Source organism: Anastrepha ludens, chromosome 5 (assembly GCF_028408465.1).
Source record: "Anastrepha ludens isolate Willacy chromosome 5, idAnaLude1.1, whole genome shotgun sequence".
Lineage (NCBI taxonomy): Eukaryota > Metazoa > Arthropoda > Insecta > Diptera > Tephritidae > Anastrepha > Anastrepha ludens.
The window spans coordinates 74,218,045-74,233,400 of NC_071501.1; the positions used below are offsets into that span (position 1 = coordinate 74,218,045).

General features: G+C 36.1%; 1 protein-coding gene across 4 annotated transcripts in view; it reads right to left on the reverse strand.

Annotated features, from left to right (window-relative positions):
- The window catches only part of LOC128862763 (slowpoke-binding protein), a 208,322-nt gene that overhangs the window by 5,908 nt on the left and 187,058 nt on the right, over window positions 1-15,356 (reverse strand). For 2 of the 4 annotated variants that reach the window (XM_054101473.1, XM_054101472.1), the window contains 3 exons: window positions 11,246-11,371; window positions 11,003-11,145; window positions 6,187-6,263 (listed from right to left, as the gene is read on the reverse strand). In XM_054101473.1, coding sequence (XP_053957448.1) covers window positions 6,224-6,263; window positions 11,003-11,145; window positions 11,246-11,371 — 309 coding nt within the window. In that variant the 3' untranslated portion in view covers window positions 6,187-6,223. Of the gene's footprint in view, window positions 1-6,186; window positions 6,264-11,002; window positions 11,146-11,245; window positions 11,372-15,356 lie in introns of those variants that run through there. The other 2 variants (XM_054101471.1, XM_054101470.1) reach the window with 1 other exon arrangement.

The window sequence follows — 15,356 nt, forward strand, 5'->3', positions numbered from 1 at the left end:
TATATTTATAAGCTTTCTATGTTCACTCGCACAAAATTGAATGAGCTGTAGATGGCGTATGGTGGCGTGAGTTGTGAGTGTGAGCATTGATAGAATGAAATCATAAAAGTGATAAGCGAAAACAGGTAAACCAGCCAATAAAGTATAACAGAAATTATGCAAACCATATGGAGAGAGGAAGCGAGCTTTAAAGCGATCAAGTATAAAAAATGTTGGGAAGTTTACCTAGTAATTTATATATGTACAAGTATATACAATATATCGGTGTGTAAAAATACTAGAAAAAATTATTTTACTAATAAACTACTGATAATGCTTACGAAGAAGGATGTGAGAAATAATATTCTCGAAGAAAATATAAATCTTCTCTTACAAAATATGAATCGCTTGAACCCCTTTGCAGCATATGAACTAAAACAAACAAATATAATATTGTACAGTATATTTTATGTTCTAGTAGAACCGAGCTTCATACCTGTAATATTTTTTTTATAAACACAATAGTGCCAGACATCTGCCAAGTTTGATACTGTTCTTCGGGAACGAAAAACATTCCTCACTCTACTAATTTTTATTCAGTTATCGGCAGATTTCAATTAACCTGGATCTTTGTATACTAAATATAAGCTGATTTTTAAGAAATTTCTGTTGGAGTCTTTTGCTGTCAAGAAGACATTTGTTTCCCAAAATTGGTTCAGTTTCGGTAAAAGTTCACGAATGAAAAAAAAAATTTTGTAAAACTTATGTTTCATCTGAGTGCTGCCATTGCAGAGCACAAGCAAGTAGATAGTAGAAGCGAGGGCTATTTTGCACATAAGACCTTTTCTATTCGCCATTTCCCCCTTCGCTATCCCTATGCTCAATTAACTTGACGAAAAATTTGCATGCGAAAGCAACAACAAAGTTATCGAACCGCTAGCGAGTATGGCTATAGCTCATTAGACTGGTATAACTCACTATCGTACAGACACAATTTAAGGTAGCTCTATTCCCGCGTTACCAACATACATATGTTCATTTATTCCAGTTTCTTTATCTATTCGCCACTTCTTAACGCTTGGCGACATACACCAGTGTTCAAAATAATAGAAGCTCGAGGAATTATAAAGTTTTAACTATCTTATTTGGAAGTCATTAAAATTTTATCAAACGCCATCAACATTTCCAACTTTTTAATCAGAATTTTTAGAGAACTTCAAGGCATGCAATTTCTAAGAAATTTTGAAGATTTTTTTTGAAATTTGTTAAATTTGTGTAAATTTTGTACAAAGTTTGGAGCTTTGTGTTATATGGTTTTTGTTGTAGAACGCACTAGCCTTTTATTAAAAAATAAAAAAAAAATTGAGGAAAAAGTGTGTGTAGCGTAGTACACATAACATAAGTAAAACTTTCAAGGCAGCCAAACAAAGAGCGAGAGACCCGAGAGAGAATGAGAGAGAGAGAGAGAAAGAGTATATATATCTAATAAGTGAATTTGCAGAGAATACAAATAGACAAAATTTACAAAAATAGTTTTAGACGAGAATTCATAGAGCATACAAGTAAGAGTTGCTCAATATATACATACATATGTATATTATGTTAGTTATGTTTGTGCAAAAGTTCAATTGCATCTTCAATTCTTATAGTGTTACATTGTATGTGCATATGCACTGCAGCAACCATGACCGAAATTTTTTTCAATGCATTTTCTAGATAGTATAAAATTTTAAAATTTAAAATAAATAAAGATAACTTCAAAGAAACGTGTTTGTATATATGGGACAACTAAGTTCAATTGCATCTTTATTGAATATAGTGTTGCACGCATACATATGTATGCACTAATGGTTGCGACCTACCTTACGAGCATCGCCTTATTTCATGCAATAATTAGGGAGTAAATATCCTAATGATCAAATTCCTGCCTAACAAATGCTAAAACAATTATCTTTTGCATATGCATGTACATGCACGTATATATTTGTATTCTGAACTTCCAGCAAAACAATGCTTACTAATATACATACACATCCGCACGCACATATAACCGCACACACAGCGCTCTCACTTTATTCCTCTAAATGCGTATGTCGTCCAAAGCTAAAATTCTATGCCTAGCGACTACAAGAACAAAATGCATTAATAGGCGCAGCCGTAGCGGCCATCATTCTAGTTGCCATAGTGCTGAACAGTCGCGGGGGCGCCGAACAGTTTCAACTATTGTACAGTACAACAAAAACTCATCATAAAAGGTATGGCTCTCTCTCTCTCCTTTTCCTCTACGTTATATCTTTTTTCTCTCTCGCGGAATGAAAATGCCCAAAACGTTGAATGGCTTTGAAATTTTACTCTCCATTCTAGCTCGTCCATCGACGCCCAAGAAGTTTCACTTCAAAAAACAAATTATATAGTAAAACTTAGTAATTCATAGTGCTCCTATTACACTGAATACACGAAAACTTCAAAAGGTAAATGAAATAGTTTCTATGGTTTCATCTGCAGGCTCTTTCCAACACACCAAACTATTTATGTCGGAAATATTACTCTCGAACTTTCTTGCAAAACCCAATCACACAAACTCACTCAGAGCTAAAGAATCAAAAATGAGATATTCTAGAGTAGTTTAGTTTTCATCGGGTATTTTAGTTTTTATTTACCTATAGTTCCTGAAAAACTTGGGAGATATCTGGCTCGGCTCCACTCAAACATAAAATACCATATACTGCTGCAAAGGTGTTTGAGTGATTTATATTTTATTTATAGTGGACTGGAATTTCTAGTTTGGTTCATTGTGATTGACCGCAAGCCTATAATTCCAGACCAATTTGAGCCACTCGGAACAGAGAAACAAAATAAGCAAACGGAGGAGAAATTACATGTTTGTGTAAATTCAGTGAATGGCTTGGTAATACAAGTATTGTGATTTGTGACATTGAAACTAGACAAAGTAATGAAAACGAAGTGCCGCGTGTTAAATTGTGAAAGCACAAATAAATATAAAACCTCAAATGCAGGTTTTTGAGTTTTTATGCGGATGGCGGAGCAAGAAGGTGTGTGTGTGTGTGTATAGTTTCTTGTGTTTGGTTGTACCCATTGCTTTCGCCTATTCTTCCTCTTTACAAACAAGTAACTCGGTTTTCTTTTGTTCGTTTATTCATGGGCTCTGATGACATGGGGAATTCGGAAGGCGCAATATCTTATTAGGCCTCTTTTGTTTGCCTCTCAGCGAGTATGGTTGTACCTCATAAAACTGGTATAACTCACTATTTTACAAACAAATGAAATTTTAGGCACGTCTATTTCAGCGCTGCCAAGAAATGTTCATTTTACCAGTTGCTTCAAACTATTCGCCACTTGCTAACGCAGAAAAGGCCTATTCTAACATTTTGGAGGCAAAATTATACTCACTAGCGTCGAATCTTGCTCGATAACTTTCTTGTTTGTGATTTCACATGCAAATGTTTCGGCAAGTGAGCAGAACCCAGACATCGCGAGCAGAGAAGTGGCAAATCGAAGGCGTTGATTGGAACAGCTGATTTGTATTGTGAGGGTTATGACACCTCTAATTTAACCTTAAAACGGTTCATTTCGCATTCCAGTGTTATAGGGCTGCCACAATGGGTCCGTTGCATCCGATGATATTTAAAGCAAATATGTACTATATTTTTATTTAATACTATATTTATGTTTAACATTGTATTTAAACAAGTTTTTGTGGGTTGTGAAATATATTATAAAAGTAATGCTTATAGAAGTGAAAGAGGGTTTTAATAGTCGAAGTCTTAGCGGGTGAGTGCGACCATAACTTCGAGATCGGGACGCACATTCATTTTTCAGGGCAACTTAGTCAATCCTAGCCTTTTCTCTACTCTTTTAAGCTTTTATCGAAAATATAAGGGTACATTTGAATTGACTCAATTAATTTAAATTAAGAAAAATCCCAATTTGAGCGCTTCTAAGCTAGGAATAGAAGTCGCCCAATACCTTAATATTAACTGCAACCCCGAAAATATACGTATAGTGTTGCGAAAGAATAATTATTATGGAAGAGTTGCACGAAAAAAACCTGTCATCAACGAGATTAACCGACCCAAGAGAATAAAATTCGTAAAGCGTCATGAGGATAAGGATTTCGAATTCTGAAAGCACGTTTTATTCGCAGATGACATCAATTTTAGCATATTTAGGTCAGAGAAACAATCATATATGTGGAGAAGGCCTAATGAAGAGTTGCTGGAAAAAAACATACGTCCGACAGTTAAGCATGGGGCTGGGTCGGTAATGGTATGGGGTTGTACGTTCTCTGCTAGTACTGGAAAATTGTGCTTCATTAAGGGCAATATGGACAACAAACAATACCTAACAATTACGGAAGAAAATTTGGTCCAAGTGCTGAAAAGTTAGAAATTAAGGATAATTTCCAGTACTATCATGACAACGATCCCTAGCATAAGGCACTTGATGTCCATCTATGGCTTATGTACAACTGCCCTAAAATACTTGAAATACCTCCGCAATCTCAGTCATTAATATAATTGAACATCTATGTGCTCATTTGGAAAACCAACTGAAAAACCTTGTTATTAGAAACAAGAAAGACCTAGAAAATGCTATTAAAGAAGAGTGGGGCAAAATAGATCCTTTAACATGCACGAAGCTGGTGGAATCCATGGCAAAAATACTGAATGCTGTGAGGAAAAATAAAGGCTTGCCGACTAAGTATTAATTATATTGTTTTTTCTCAAATATTATTTGCCTAACTCTATTTTATATAAATGCCCGAGTTCTTTTTTGTCATGTATTTTGCTAAGTTTTTATGTTTGCATTTTCTATGTACGAATTAGATAAAGTTTGTTTATGTTTTTTGTAGTATTGAAACATACGCTTGAGGAACAAAAATAAATGTGACACATAAACGCATTCGATTTGCATTTTAATATGTTTTTTTTTATTTAAAACCATATCACTTGGGTGCCCGAGTTCTTTATTGCGCCACAGTGTGTAATCTCTTTTTTCATGTCAGTCAAATTCGTTGCCGAAACGGACGCTACGGGCCCATTGTGACCATTGTGGCCTATTACACCATCTGTTTTATTCGCTGGAGCTGGCACTGCGCGACTTCTATCTTTTTTCTACTTCCAACTTTTTAAAGATGAAATCTGTATTATAAGGAATAAGAGGACGTAGAACATTGCTTCACAAACAATACAAGACTCAAATGAAGAGTTGTAGGGATAGAGGAAAAGATAGAAGATAAATACGATATAACTAAAAATATATATATATACATACTCGTATGCAGGAAATTAAAATAGAAAGATTAGTTATTTAGTAGTCTTGTGTACCTATAATTTGTCGCTTTCGAAGCAGACTTACAACTGTTTCACAATTTGTGACAAAAATTAGATTTATCCAATACAAATACAAAGTATGCTTGGCCGAAGCCTGACAGGGTTGTATGTATCTTCCATGCCATAGTAAGTAATATGAAAATGTGTGTAATATATGGACAACCATCTCTTTTAAATATGATATAAGCGTGCTATTTAACTAATAGGGCATATATCTGTACTTAATTAGTGTAAACCAAGAAGCATCTTATCAAAAAAGCGAACAAAATACAATTGAATAAGCAAACAATCAATAAGTTTGGACATCAATACATATCCACATACACTACTACATACTACAATAACTAAATTGTATATCCACAATGTAAATAGAGTAATATAAAAAGCCAGAGAAACTCTTTTATTGCACTCTACTAATTATTTTTTTTTTTGTATACCAATGGCACTTGCTTGCTACATACATACATACATATAGTTTACTTGCGAATAAAATTTTGGTATTGTGTAGTTTTGTTTGTCTGTGGTGTTGTAGCGATAGTTTTCGTTTTTATTTTGTTTTTGGTTTTGTTGACAAAAAATAGCAAGAATATATAAAATAAATCACACTTACCACTTTGACTAATATTTGCACATTAAATTTATATGTAGTAGTAGTAGTAGAAGAATTAATTAGTAGTAGGTAGGTGGAGGTACATAGGCTGTTGGGTTGTTTTGTCAGTTGTTATGAAGGTACGAGTAGGTACTGTATCCAGTTTTTTTTTGATTGTGATAAACAAAACCGCAAAATAGGCAATTTAGTAATTTTTTGCATCCATAAGTAGTAGTAGTAGTACAAGTAGTAGTAGTAGAAGTTGTAGTTTTGAGTTTATTTGTATGCATTTCTAAAAATGTTAGTACATACGAAAGACTTCATAGGGCGCAGGTAGAACACTGTATATATTTTGGTAACATATAAGTATTTGAATTAACTATAAAATGTGGCAAAAATGTTTCAACTTAGACGAAAAGTAAAAAAAAAATTAAATAAAAAAAAAACAACTAAATCCTCAATAATAAATATGTATTACAAGAGAAAACAGCAAAATTAATGCTATACATACGCGCACATTACAAATGAAATATATTGTAGAAATAACAGATTTTTATTAGATTACGTAGAATTGTATTAAAAATAATCATAACTTTATTTGAGTTAGTATAAGTAAAAGGTATTGAAATTTATCAAATAATTTAGTATCAAACTTCATGTTAGTGGCACAGTTATTGAGTGTTAGGGAGTTTCAGTAGTTTTAAGCAAAATTGACTATTCATAACAAACATTTAATATGAATTTTTTTTAGTAAATTTAAATAAGATAGAAAAATTAATAAACATGCTCGATTTTGAACATCTTAGCAGCTAAACTGGAATATTTACTTTGGTTGTAAATTTAATCTCATTTCAAAAGGATATTTTAAAAATGATGTTTAAGTGTCGAGCAACAAACAAAGTGGCCACTTTATAAGACAAAAAAATTGGTGACAAAAAAAATTTTGAGCTAAGCTACGCTGCGATGATGAAAGTGATAAATTTTATTAACTAATTCTAATATAAGGTGGCGCAAAATTAATCACTATATAGAAAAATTTATAATTTTGCATATACGTCAATCATAAGAGGGTCGTTTGAGAAGTCCGTGCAAAGTCAGAGAGATGGCGTTACGGGTGCGTAACGAGGTTATGGTTTTTTGAGCACAGGGCGGCTGTGTGAGGAATTCAATATTGCGGTTGGTGACCACAACATCATGTCTCAGCCGCTTATAAAAGACTTGGGAGTACTGATGGATTCATATATGGCATGCAAGTCATGACAGTCATACAGTTAGTAAGTGACAAAGCTACACGTTTAAATGGTGCGCTGTGGAGGCTAATGCCTAACATCGGCAACAGTGACAAGCTCTGTGATCCTGCACCCAGCGCCGATTTGGGCTCATACGAAGAAAATTTAATCAACATACAGAATTGGTGCGAAAAAGGTACCCAATGATATTTTAGCGCATGAAATGGCACAGTTGTATAGCGACATAGGCCGACGAATGCAGGAAAACAGGAAGAGTCCCACATCACGGCTTCGACCACAGGCTTTTGTTGCTCCCCCTCCTCTACCAAACAAAAAAAAGGTTATGTTTAGTTAGTAGCATCTCTTGGAAGAACACACACCAAGCTTCAGCCAAGTCGGTCTTGTTCTTTGTATTTGGCGGGTTTTCTCCCAATTCTCCAGATTATCCAGACTTGGCTCCAAGTCTCCATCCCTTAGACTACTATTTGTTCCCCAATTTTAAAAAAATGGCCGGCAGGAAAAAGATTTTATTCAAACGAGTAGGTGATTGCAGAAACGAATGACTACTTATCAGACTTGGAAAAATCCTATTATTCTGAAGGGATCAAACAACTTGAGCAGCATTAGACGGAATGTATAGACCTAATAGGCCCCAAAGGTGGCCAAGAAGTATCCTAATTATAATAAAAGTTAATAATCACTCTTCAGTAAGGGGGCGTCCATAAATTACGTGAGGTGTTTTTTTCAATTTTCTGACCCTCCCTCCCCCCCTGGTGAGATGTTGTGAGATTTTATTCAACCCCCTCCCCCATCCCCCAATCTCACGTGAGATTTTTCAAAATGTGGGTTTCTTATGTAAACGCGTTGGATTGTTATTGTTAAAAGAAAAAAAATTTGCTTTGTGCTTTTATTTACGACTAGTTAAGACTAGTAATCAATATTGCTGAGAGTTATAAGTGTAATAAAAATTTAACAATAGAAGACTTAAATCGTAACTACTGCGATTAAAAAAAGAATATCTACTCTAATTCAGTCCATGGAGAATCATGCGCGGTTTCAAGAGAGACTATTGGGACCAACATGTCCATATGATTTTCAGTAAAATCATGTGCTCCTTCAACTTCGTTCTAATCTAGTCACTCTAAGCCGTTGACGCTTGCGCACAGTAACTCATTAGCTCGTCTTGTGACAATCCGTGAGGGTCGCACTTTGCGGAACATACGCGCTTGCTTAGCTGGTGCAATGTGAGCTGCTCTCCTGTGCTCTGCAGCACTTGTGATAGATGCGAAGTAAATACCGCATGTACTGCAGCATATTTTCTCTAAATCATCACGTATACTTGGGCAATAGAGATCAATAGGCGTGCTGATGAAGGCATTCAGCGGTTCAATCGGTACGCGTATTAGAAATGGAGCAAATGATTTTCCGTCATGTTCTTTAAAGTCCGGAATTGTCAAACGTCAACCTGAGTGATAGGGCGTTCGGCTCATAGTGGCGCGAAAACAACCGACGGGCTACACTGTACCGCAAATTCAGATTAAATTGAGCTATTTGGTATAAAACAAATATGGTGGCTTGACAGTAGTAATGTATAACGTCGAAGTATTAAAGAAATTATTTTCTTTCGAACGAATTAGTGAATGATCTTAATCATACTACGATTACGCTTGAGATTAAATCTTAAGCATGTACAATTTTTTTGTTTCTATCAGAAAAAAAATTGCGTGATATTTGCCGAGACCCCCCCTCTCTCCAACGTAAGATTAGATGAGATTTGACTCGACCCCCTCCCCCCCTTAAACATCTCACGTAATTTATGGACGCCCCCTAAGCAATGGCACAGCGGCAAACGCATTTCCATATTAAAAATGTTTTTCATAAAAGACCACTTATATATGTCAAGGGTGTTCAATTGAGAGGTATCGGTTTTTAAATTGAAATAAAACAACGAAAATTCAAAATGATTGGGCTCTCAAACAGTTGTTTATCATGGCGCGATAGCGTTCGCCATTCACTGTAACATTGGTGCCAGCCTCGTTTTTGAAGAAATATGGGCATATGATTCCTCTAGCTCCATAGACGGCACCAAACGCTTGTTTCCAATGGAAGTAATGGCTGTTCTTTAATGGCTTTTGGTTACGCTTCAGTCCAAATAAGGCAATTTTGCTTATTGGCTTATTGACGTAGCCATTAAGCCACAAATGGGCCTCATCGCTGAACACCATAAGTTGGCCTGAGCGATACGATTTTCTACGGAGTTGTACGATTTGTAAATGTTGTTGAGGCATCAAATCTTTCTCTGATGAAATGTCAATGAATACTGAAAAAAATTATGTATTTAGTTTGAGAGTAGTCTCGCGGGATCTGTCGAAAAACCCTATTAAAAAAAGTATCTCCAACCTGATCACCCTTGATATAGAGAAACAAAAATTATAAATAATAAACTTTTTCCATTTGAATGTTCATAATTCTTTTATAAAATTTTGGCTCACAGCCTAACAAAAATCAATATGTAAATCTAAATTTCAGACTTCGTATAAAAATTAAAAAAATTCCATAATCTTTTTATCATAATTCCACGGTTTTTAATTAGAGTGTCATGTGTGTCAAATATGATTAAAGAACGTACTATTTGCAAAAATTATAAATCATCCGATTGAGTGATAAATTTTGCGCCACCTCGTACATGTATGGCAGTTTGGGCCCTTGACCTTATAAGCTACTAAAATTAAAACTGTTTTATATGTTGCAAAAGGGGATTTTGGAGGCTGAAAGAGCAAAACATCAATTTTTAATTTGAAACACTTCACTTTCAACAGTGTTTAACCACAAGTGACACCGCAAAGCACACTGGCTATTAAGTACTTTAGTGCAACGTTAATAATAATTGAGTTATAATTATTATTTATTCTTCAAACAATCGGGGAGTACTTAATTATGGGCTAAAATTTTGTTTCCCTAAAATTGAATGCCATTTTCACTGACTGGTGGGTTGCCTACTCAAATATGCTGAAATGGCTCAGTCGAACTCAATGTATGTGTTTTGCTGTTTGTTGGGTGCGTTGCCGAACGATTTTCTAATTAAGTTGGACCACCTTTACAACCGTGTTAACTGGCAAAGGTGTGTGTATGTGTGTTTTCGCATACTGTTCAGAGAGACACACACATGCGCTCTTGAAAACCTCGTGTATTTTTGCCTTTGGCACTTTATTTGTTGAGGACACAGTACAGTTTTATGCTGATTAAATTCGTTAATCCAAAAAACCAAAAAAAAAAAAAATAAACTATAATAAAAAACACTGACAAAATACATACAAATGAATATGTTTAAATGACGATGAGAATATGTCATAATGAAGCGAATGTTGATAAAGAGTTATAACCATAACGGCGGTAGCAGCACTCACACAAATGAACTTACTGAAAATTTACGATGTTATGAGAATGAAATGAAGGAGTAAAGGTGACAGAGAAGTGATGAGAGTACATAGTAAGAACAATAAGAAATTTTCAGGACACAGCTAACAATGACATTAAAGGAATTTTTTTTGTTAAAAAGTTAAAAACACGAAAAATACAGCGAAAAGGTTAGTAGTTATGCGTTTATGTTAGTTAATATGTATTAGTATGAGCTCAGATGAGATATGAAATGCTGTGTATGAGCTTAATGCAATAGATTTGTGCTTGGATGAGGTACAACCTTTCATGTTTTGATATACTCGTACATGTTTTATATTTTCTAATGTAGTTTTTAATGTAAATTAATGTCTCTAATGCTTGTTTATTTATGTACAAACTCATGTGTCTATGTATGTATGCTTATGTTTGTGTCGGTTTTCGTAGCAACTTACCCGCGTTGGCTGTCACGTGGTGTTGATGGCGGCGTACTTGGTGAACTCATCTCGCTAAGTGAGCTGCCCAGCGATGCACATTGCCGCTTTTTAACTGCATATAGCAAATTAAGTGTGGATCTGCTGAGGCTCGGCTTGATTGTCTACACGTGGCATTAGGTTTGATACAAATTTAAAGCAATATTATTAAATTTCTATTTTTAGCTTTTCTCTTTTTTCTGGCGCATATTTTGCGATACTTACGCTAAAGCATGGACCACGCAATTCACGCAAATCGATGCTTCTGAAGAGATCACATAAAACTAAGTCCTCGACGGAGGGGCACACACCGCTGGGCGGTTCGAATATTAGGCCAAGTACATCTAAAATCTAATGCGTGTTTGAGAGTAATTAGAAAAGGAGGATTAAAGAATGGTTGTAAATATTTGAATTTATTGTAAGTAGTTTTTTGAAATCAAGAAAGAAGACTGGATCAAAATTCCAAATATTTCCATATAAAAAATGTTCCCCTGAAGTTTTGTATTATAAAACTCTGTTTACACCTGGGCATGACCAGAAAACTATTAGAGGAAATAAAGCTAATCTTGTTTAGTACGAATATATTACGTGCGCAACTAAGTTCCCGCTGTTTGTCAATAGATGCCGCCAGCAGTGTGTGCTAGTCTATTCTAACATAACCTAAACGTCATAAACCAAGCTTAGACATATGGTAAACAAACTGCTTCGACATATTAGTGATTTTGTTTTGTTATCATATACATTTGGTCTTGTGAAAATGTCTGATTTTGTGCCGAATAATCATCATTTGCGGGAAGTGTTGATTTTCCTCTTTCCTTTCGCATTGAGAGCTACAAAAAGTTTATGGAGATGCTGCTTTAAGTAAAACAACGTGCCGAGATTGGTTCCGTCGCTTCAAAGACGGCGATTTTAATGTTGACGACCGTCTGCGTGAAGGAAGGCCAAAAATGTTCGAAGACGCTGAATTAGAGGCATTGCTCAATGAGGATCCGTGTCAAACCTAAGAAGAGCTTGTTTCAGTATTAGGAGTTACCTGCCAATGCATTTCCAAGCGATTGCATACATTGGGAATGATGCAGAAACAGATTCAGAACAACTGGTCCAGCGGCAAAAAAGAAACGGTTTTCTTCATCGTATCGTGACGCGTGATGAAAAATGGATTCAGTACAGCAATCCCAAGAAAAGGAAGCCATGGGAACTGCCCGGTCATGCTTCTAAGTCGTCGCCTCGGCCGAATATTCACCCTGCCAAGGTTATGCTATGTATTTGGTGGGGCCAAGTTGGTGGTATTTATTTTAAACAGTTAAAAACAAAGGGAAACCATCATTGGGGATCGGTATCGGCTTCAATTGATGCGATTGAGCCCACCACTGTGCGAGATGCGGTCGCAATACGCGGAGAGGCATGAAAAAGTGATTCTACAGCATGACAACGCTCGGCCTCCCGTTGCCAAACCCGTTAAAACCTACCTGAAAACACTGAAATGGGAAATCCTACCCCACACGCCATATTATCCAGATATTGCGCCGCCCGATTATCACCTGTTCCGATCCATGGCACGTGGTCCTGCTGACCAGTAGTTCCATTCATAAGAAGACATAAAAAAATGGCTTAATCCGTGGATAGCCTCAAAAGATGAACAGTTTTACCGCGATGGAATACGAGATCTACCAGAAAGATGAGAAAAAGTAGTAGCCAGCGATGGGCAATACTTTCAATGCTTCACTGTAACCATATTTTCAGAACAAAGTTGCATTTTCATAAAAAAACAGCGAAAACTTAGTTGCGCACCTAATATAAAAAAAAATAAAATAATTTAAACATACACTTACGAGCAAAACTGGTAATATACAAGGTATACTAAGTTACAAATTTTTTGATACTTTAAATAAAATTTTTTGAAGTAACTTCATTCTTCAAGTAACTTTAAAAACAACATTATCCATGAGGCCAATATTGCACGGAGAGATGATGATGCATGCTCAACTGCTAGGCTACTATAGCCGCAAATAAACAAGCAAAAGATAAAGGAATTGCTTAGGCTCTCAAGAGATGATATCTCGAAGGTCGTGGCTTGTTTCACCGGTTATTTGGCTATTTGGCAGAAATTTCTTGAGACTAGGAGTTTTCTTCCATCAATATTGTAGGAGTTGTAGAGATAAGGGAGAAGAAGAAATAGTTGAGCACTTCCTTTGCAATTGTACAATCTTAGCTAAACTCGGAGTTGGTTGTCTAGGTAAACACTTTTCAATTCTCTTACTGAATTGTGTGACGTGGGGATTAGACCAATCCTGCGCTTCTTAAAAGCCCCAAAATGGTTTCAAGAAGATAAATAATAAAGTTCCCGTCTCGAACAGTGGTATCACAATGGACCTGTAAGTTCTAAGTGAGTTGGTCGTACGGACCGACTACCACCATAACCTAACCTAACCAATAACATTAAAAAATATGAAGTTTTAACCAAATGTATGTTTAATTTTATATATTTAAATTAGATATTTTATATATTACAAAATTGTAATAGGTCTATTTATAAGTTCGTGCGGTTTTACAACAGATGGCGTAACTTGATTATTATTCCATCGATCCACATTTCCAAACATTCATTGGAGAGCTACTGTCGTAAGGCACAAACGTCAGTATAAGTTTTTTATTTGAAGCGTAAACAACAATATTTTTACCACACTTGAAAATGTCGAATTTCGTGCCAAATAATGTGTTTTTGCGGGGAATTCTTCTTCATTATTTTAATATGAAGAAAAAAGCAGCCGAAAGTCATCGTATCTTGGTGGAAGTTTATGGTGAGCATGCTCTATCTGAGCGAACGTGCCAGAAGTGGTTTGCACGCTTTAAAAGTGGTGATTTTGGCTTGAAAGACGAAGAACGCGAGGGTGCGCCGCCAAAGTTCATGGATACCGAATTGGAGGAATTGCTCGATCAAGATCCGGCTCAAACGCAAGAAGAGGTTGCAAAAACTTTGGGAGTTGATCAATCAACCATTTCCAAACGTTTAAAAGCCATGGGAATGATCCGAAAGGTAGGCCATTGGGTGCCGTATGAATTGAAGCCAAGAGACGTTGAACGCCGTTTTATGGCATGCGAACAACTGCTTCAACGGCACAAAAGAAAGGGTTTTTTGCATCGAATTGTGACTGGCGATGAAAAGTGGGTCCATTACGACAATCCAAAACGTCGGGCAACGTATGGATACCCTGGCCATGCTTCAACATCGACGTCGGCGCAGAATATTCATGGCCTGAAGGTTATGCTGTGTATCTGGTGGGACCAGCTGGGTGTTGTGTATTATGAGCTACTGAAACCGAATGAAACGATTACGGGGGATGTCTACCGACGACAATTGATGCGTTTGAGCCGAGCACTGCGAGAAAAACGGCCGCAATACGCCGATAGACACGACAAAGTTATTTTGCAACATGACAATGCTCGGCCACATGTTGCACAAGTGGTCAAAACATACTTAGAAACGCTCAAATGGGATGTCCTACCCCACCCGCCGTATAGTCCAGACCTTGCGCCATCCGATTACTATCTCTTCCGATCGATGCAACATGGCCTGGCTGACCAGCACTTCCGTAATTACGATGAAGTCAAAAAATGGATCGATTCGTGGATTGCGGCAAAACCGACCGAATTTTTCACAAAGGGAATCCGTGAATTGCCAGAAAGATGGGAAAAAGTAGTAGTAAGCGATGGACAATATTTTGAATATTAAATTTGTAACCATTTTACGTCAATAAAGTTTCAAATTTCGAAAAAAAACCGCACGAACTTATTCATAGTCCTATTATATAATATTTTTACACTCGAAACTCAACAAATTTATCTACATTTTGAACCTTTTAATCTGAATATTTGGAAAACTTTCGTGTGTATAGTAACATGGCTCATGAAATTTTAGTAAAATAAGTGCTAGTTTTAAGCGACTAACAAATCGCGTCTATTTAATAATTTTCTTTGCTGACAGCTCTTGCAATTTTTCCATATGACAATGCATTAGTAAAAACTGACGATCGTTTTTTAATTTTTTTTGTAAACTATGGTTCTCTGATGTGTTAGCCCGAGACCACATCTCTGCAGTGTATTTCAGCGAGCGAATTGTAAGCTACATTTTTATTGGGTTCCAGACCATAAGGGCATTAAAGGGAACCAGATAGTAGACGATATAGCGAAAAACGTGGTTTTTCTATCCTCGGACTTTGTCGACGGAATACCAAATTCAATACGAATATTATACAACGAGCTGGACAAAAACATGCTAAGAAAATTTAGGACAATATAGGTCGATCCCAGTCGTACTCGATTTATACTATCACTA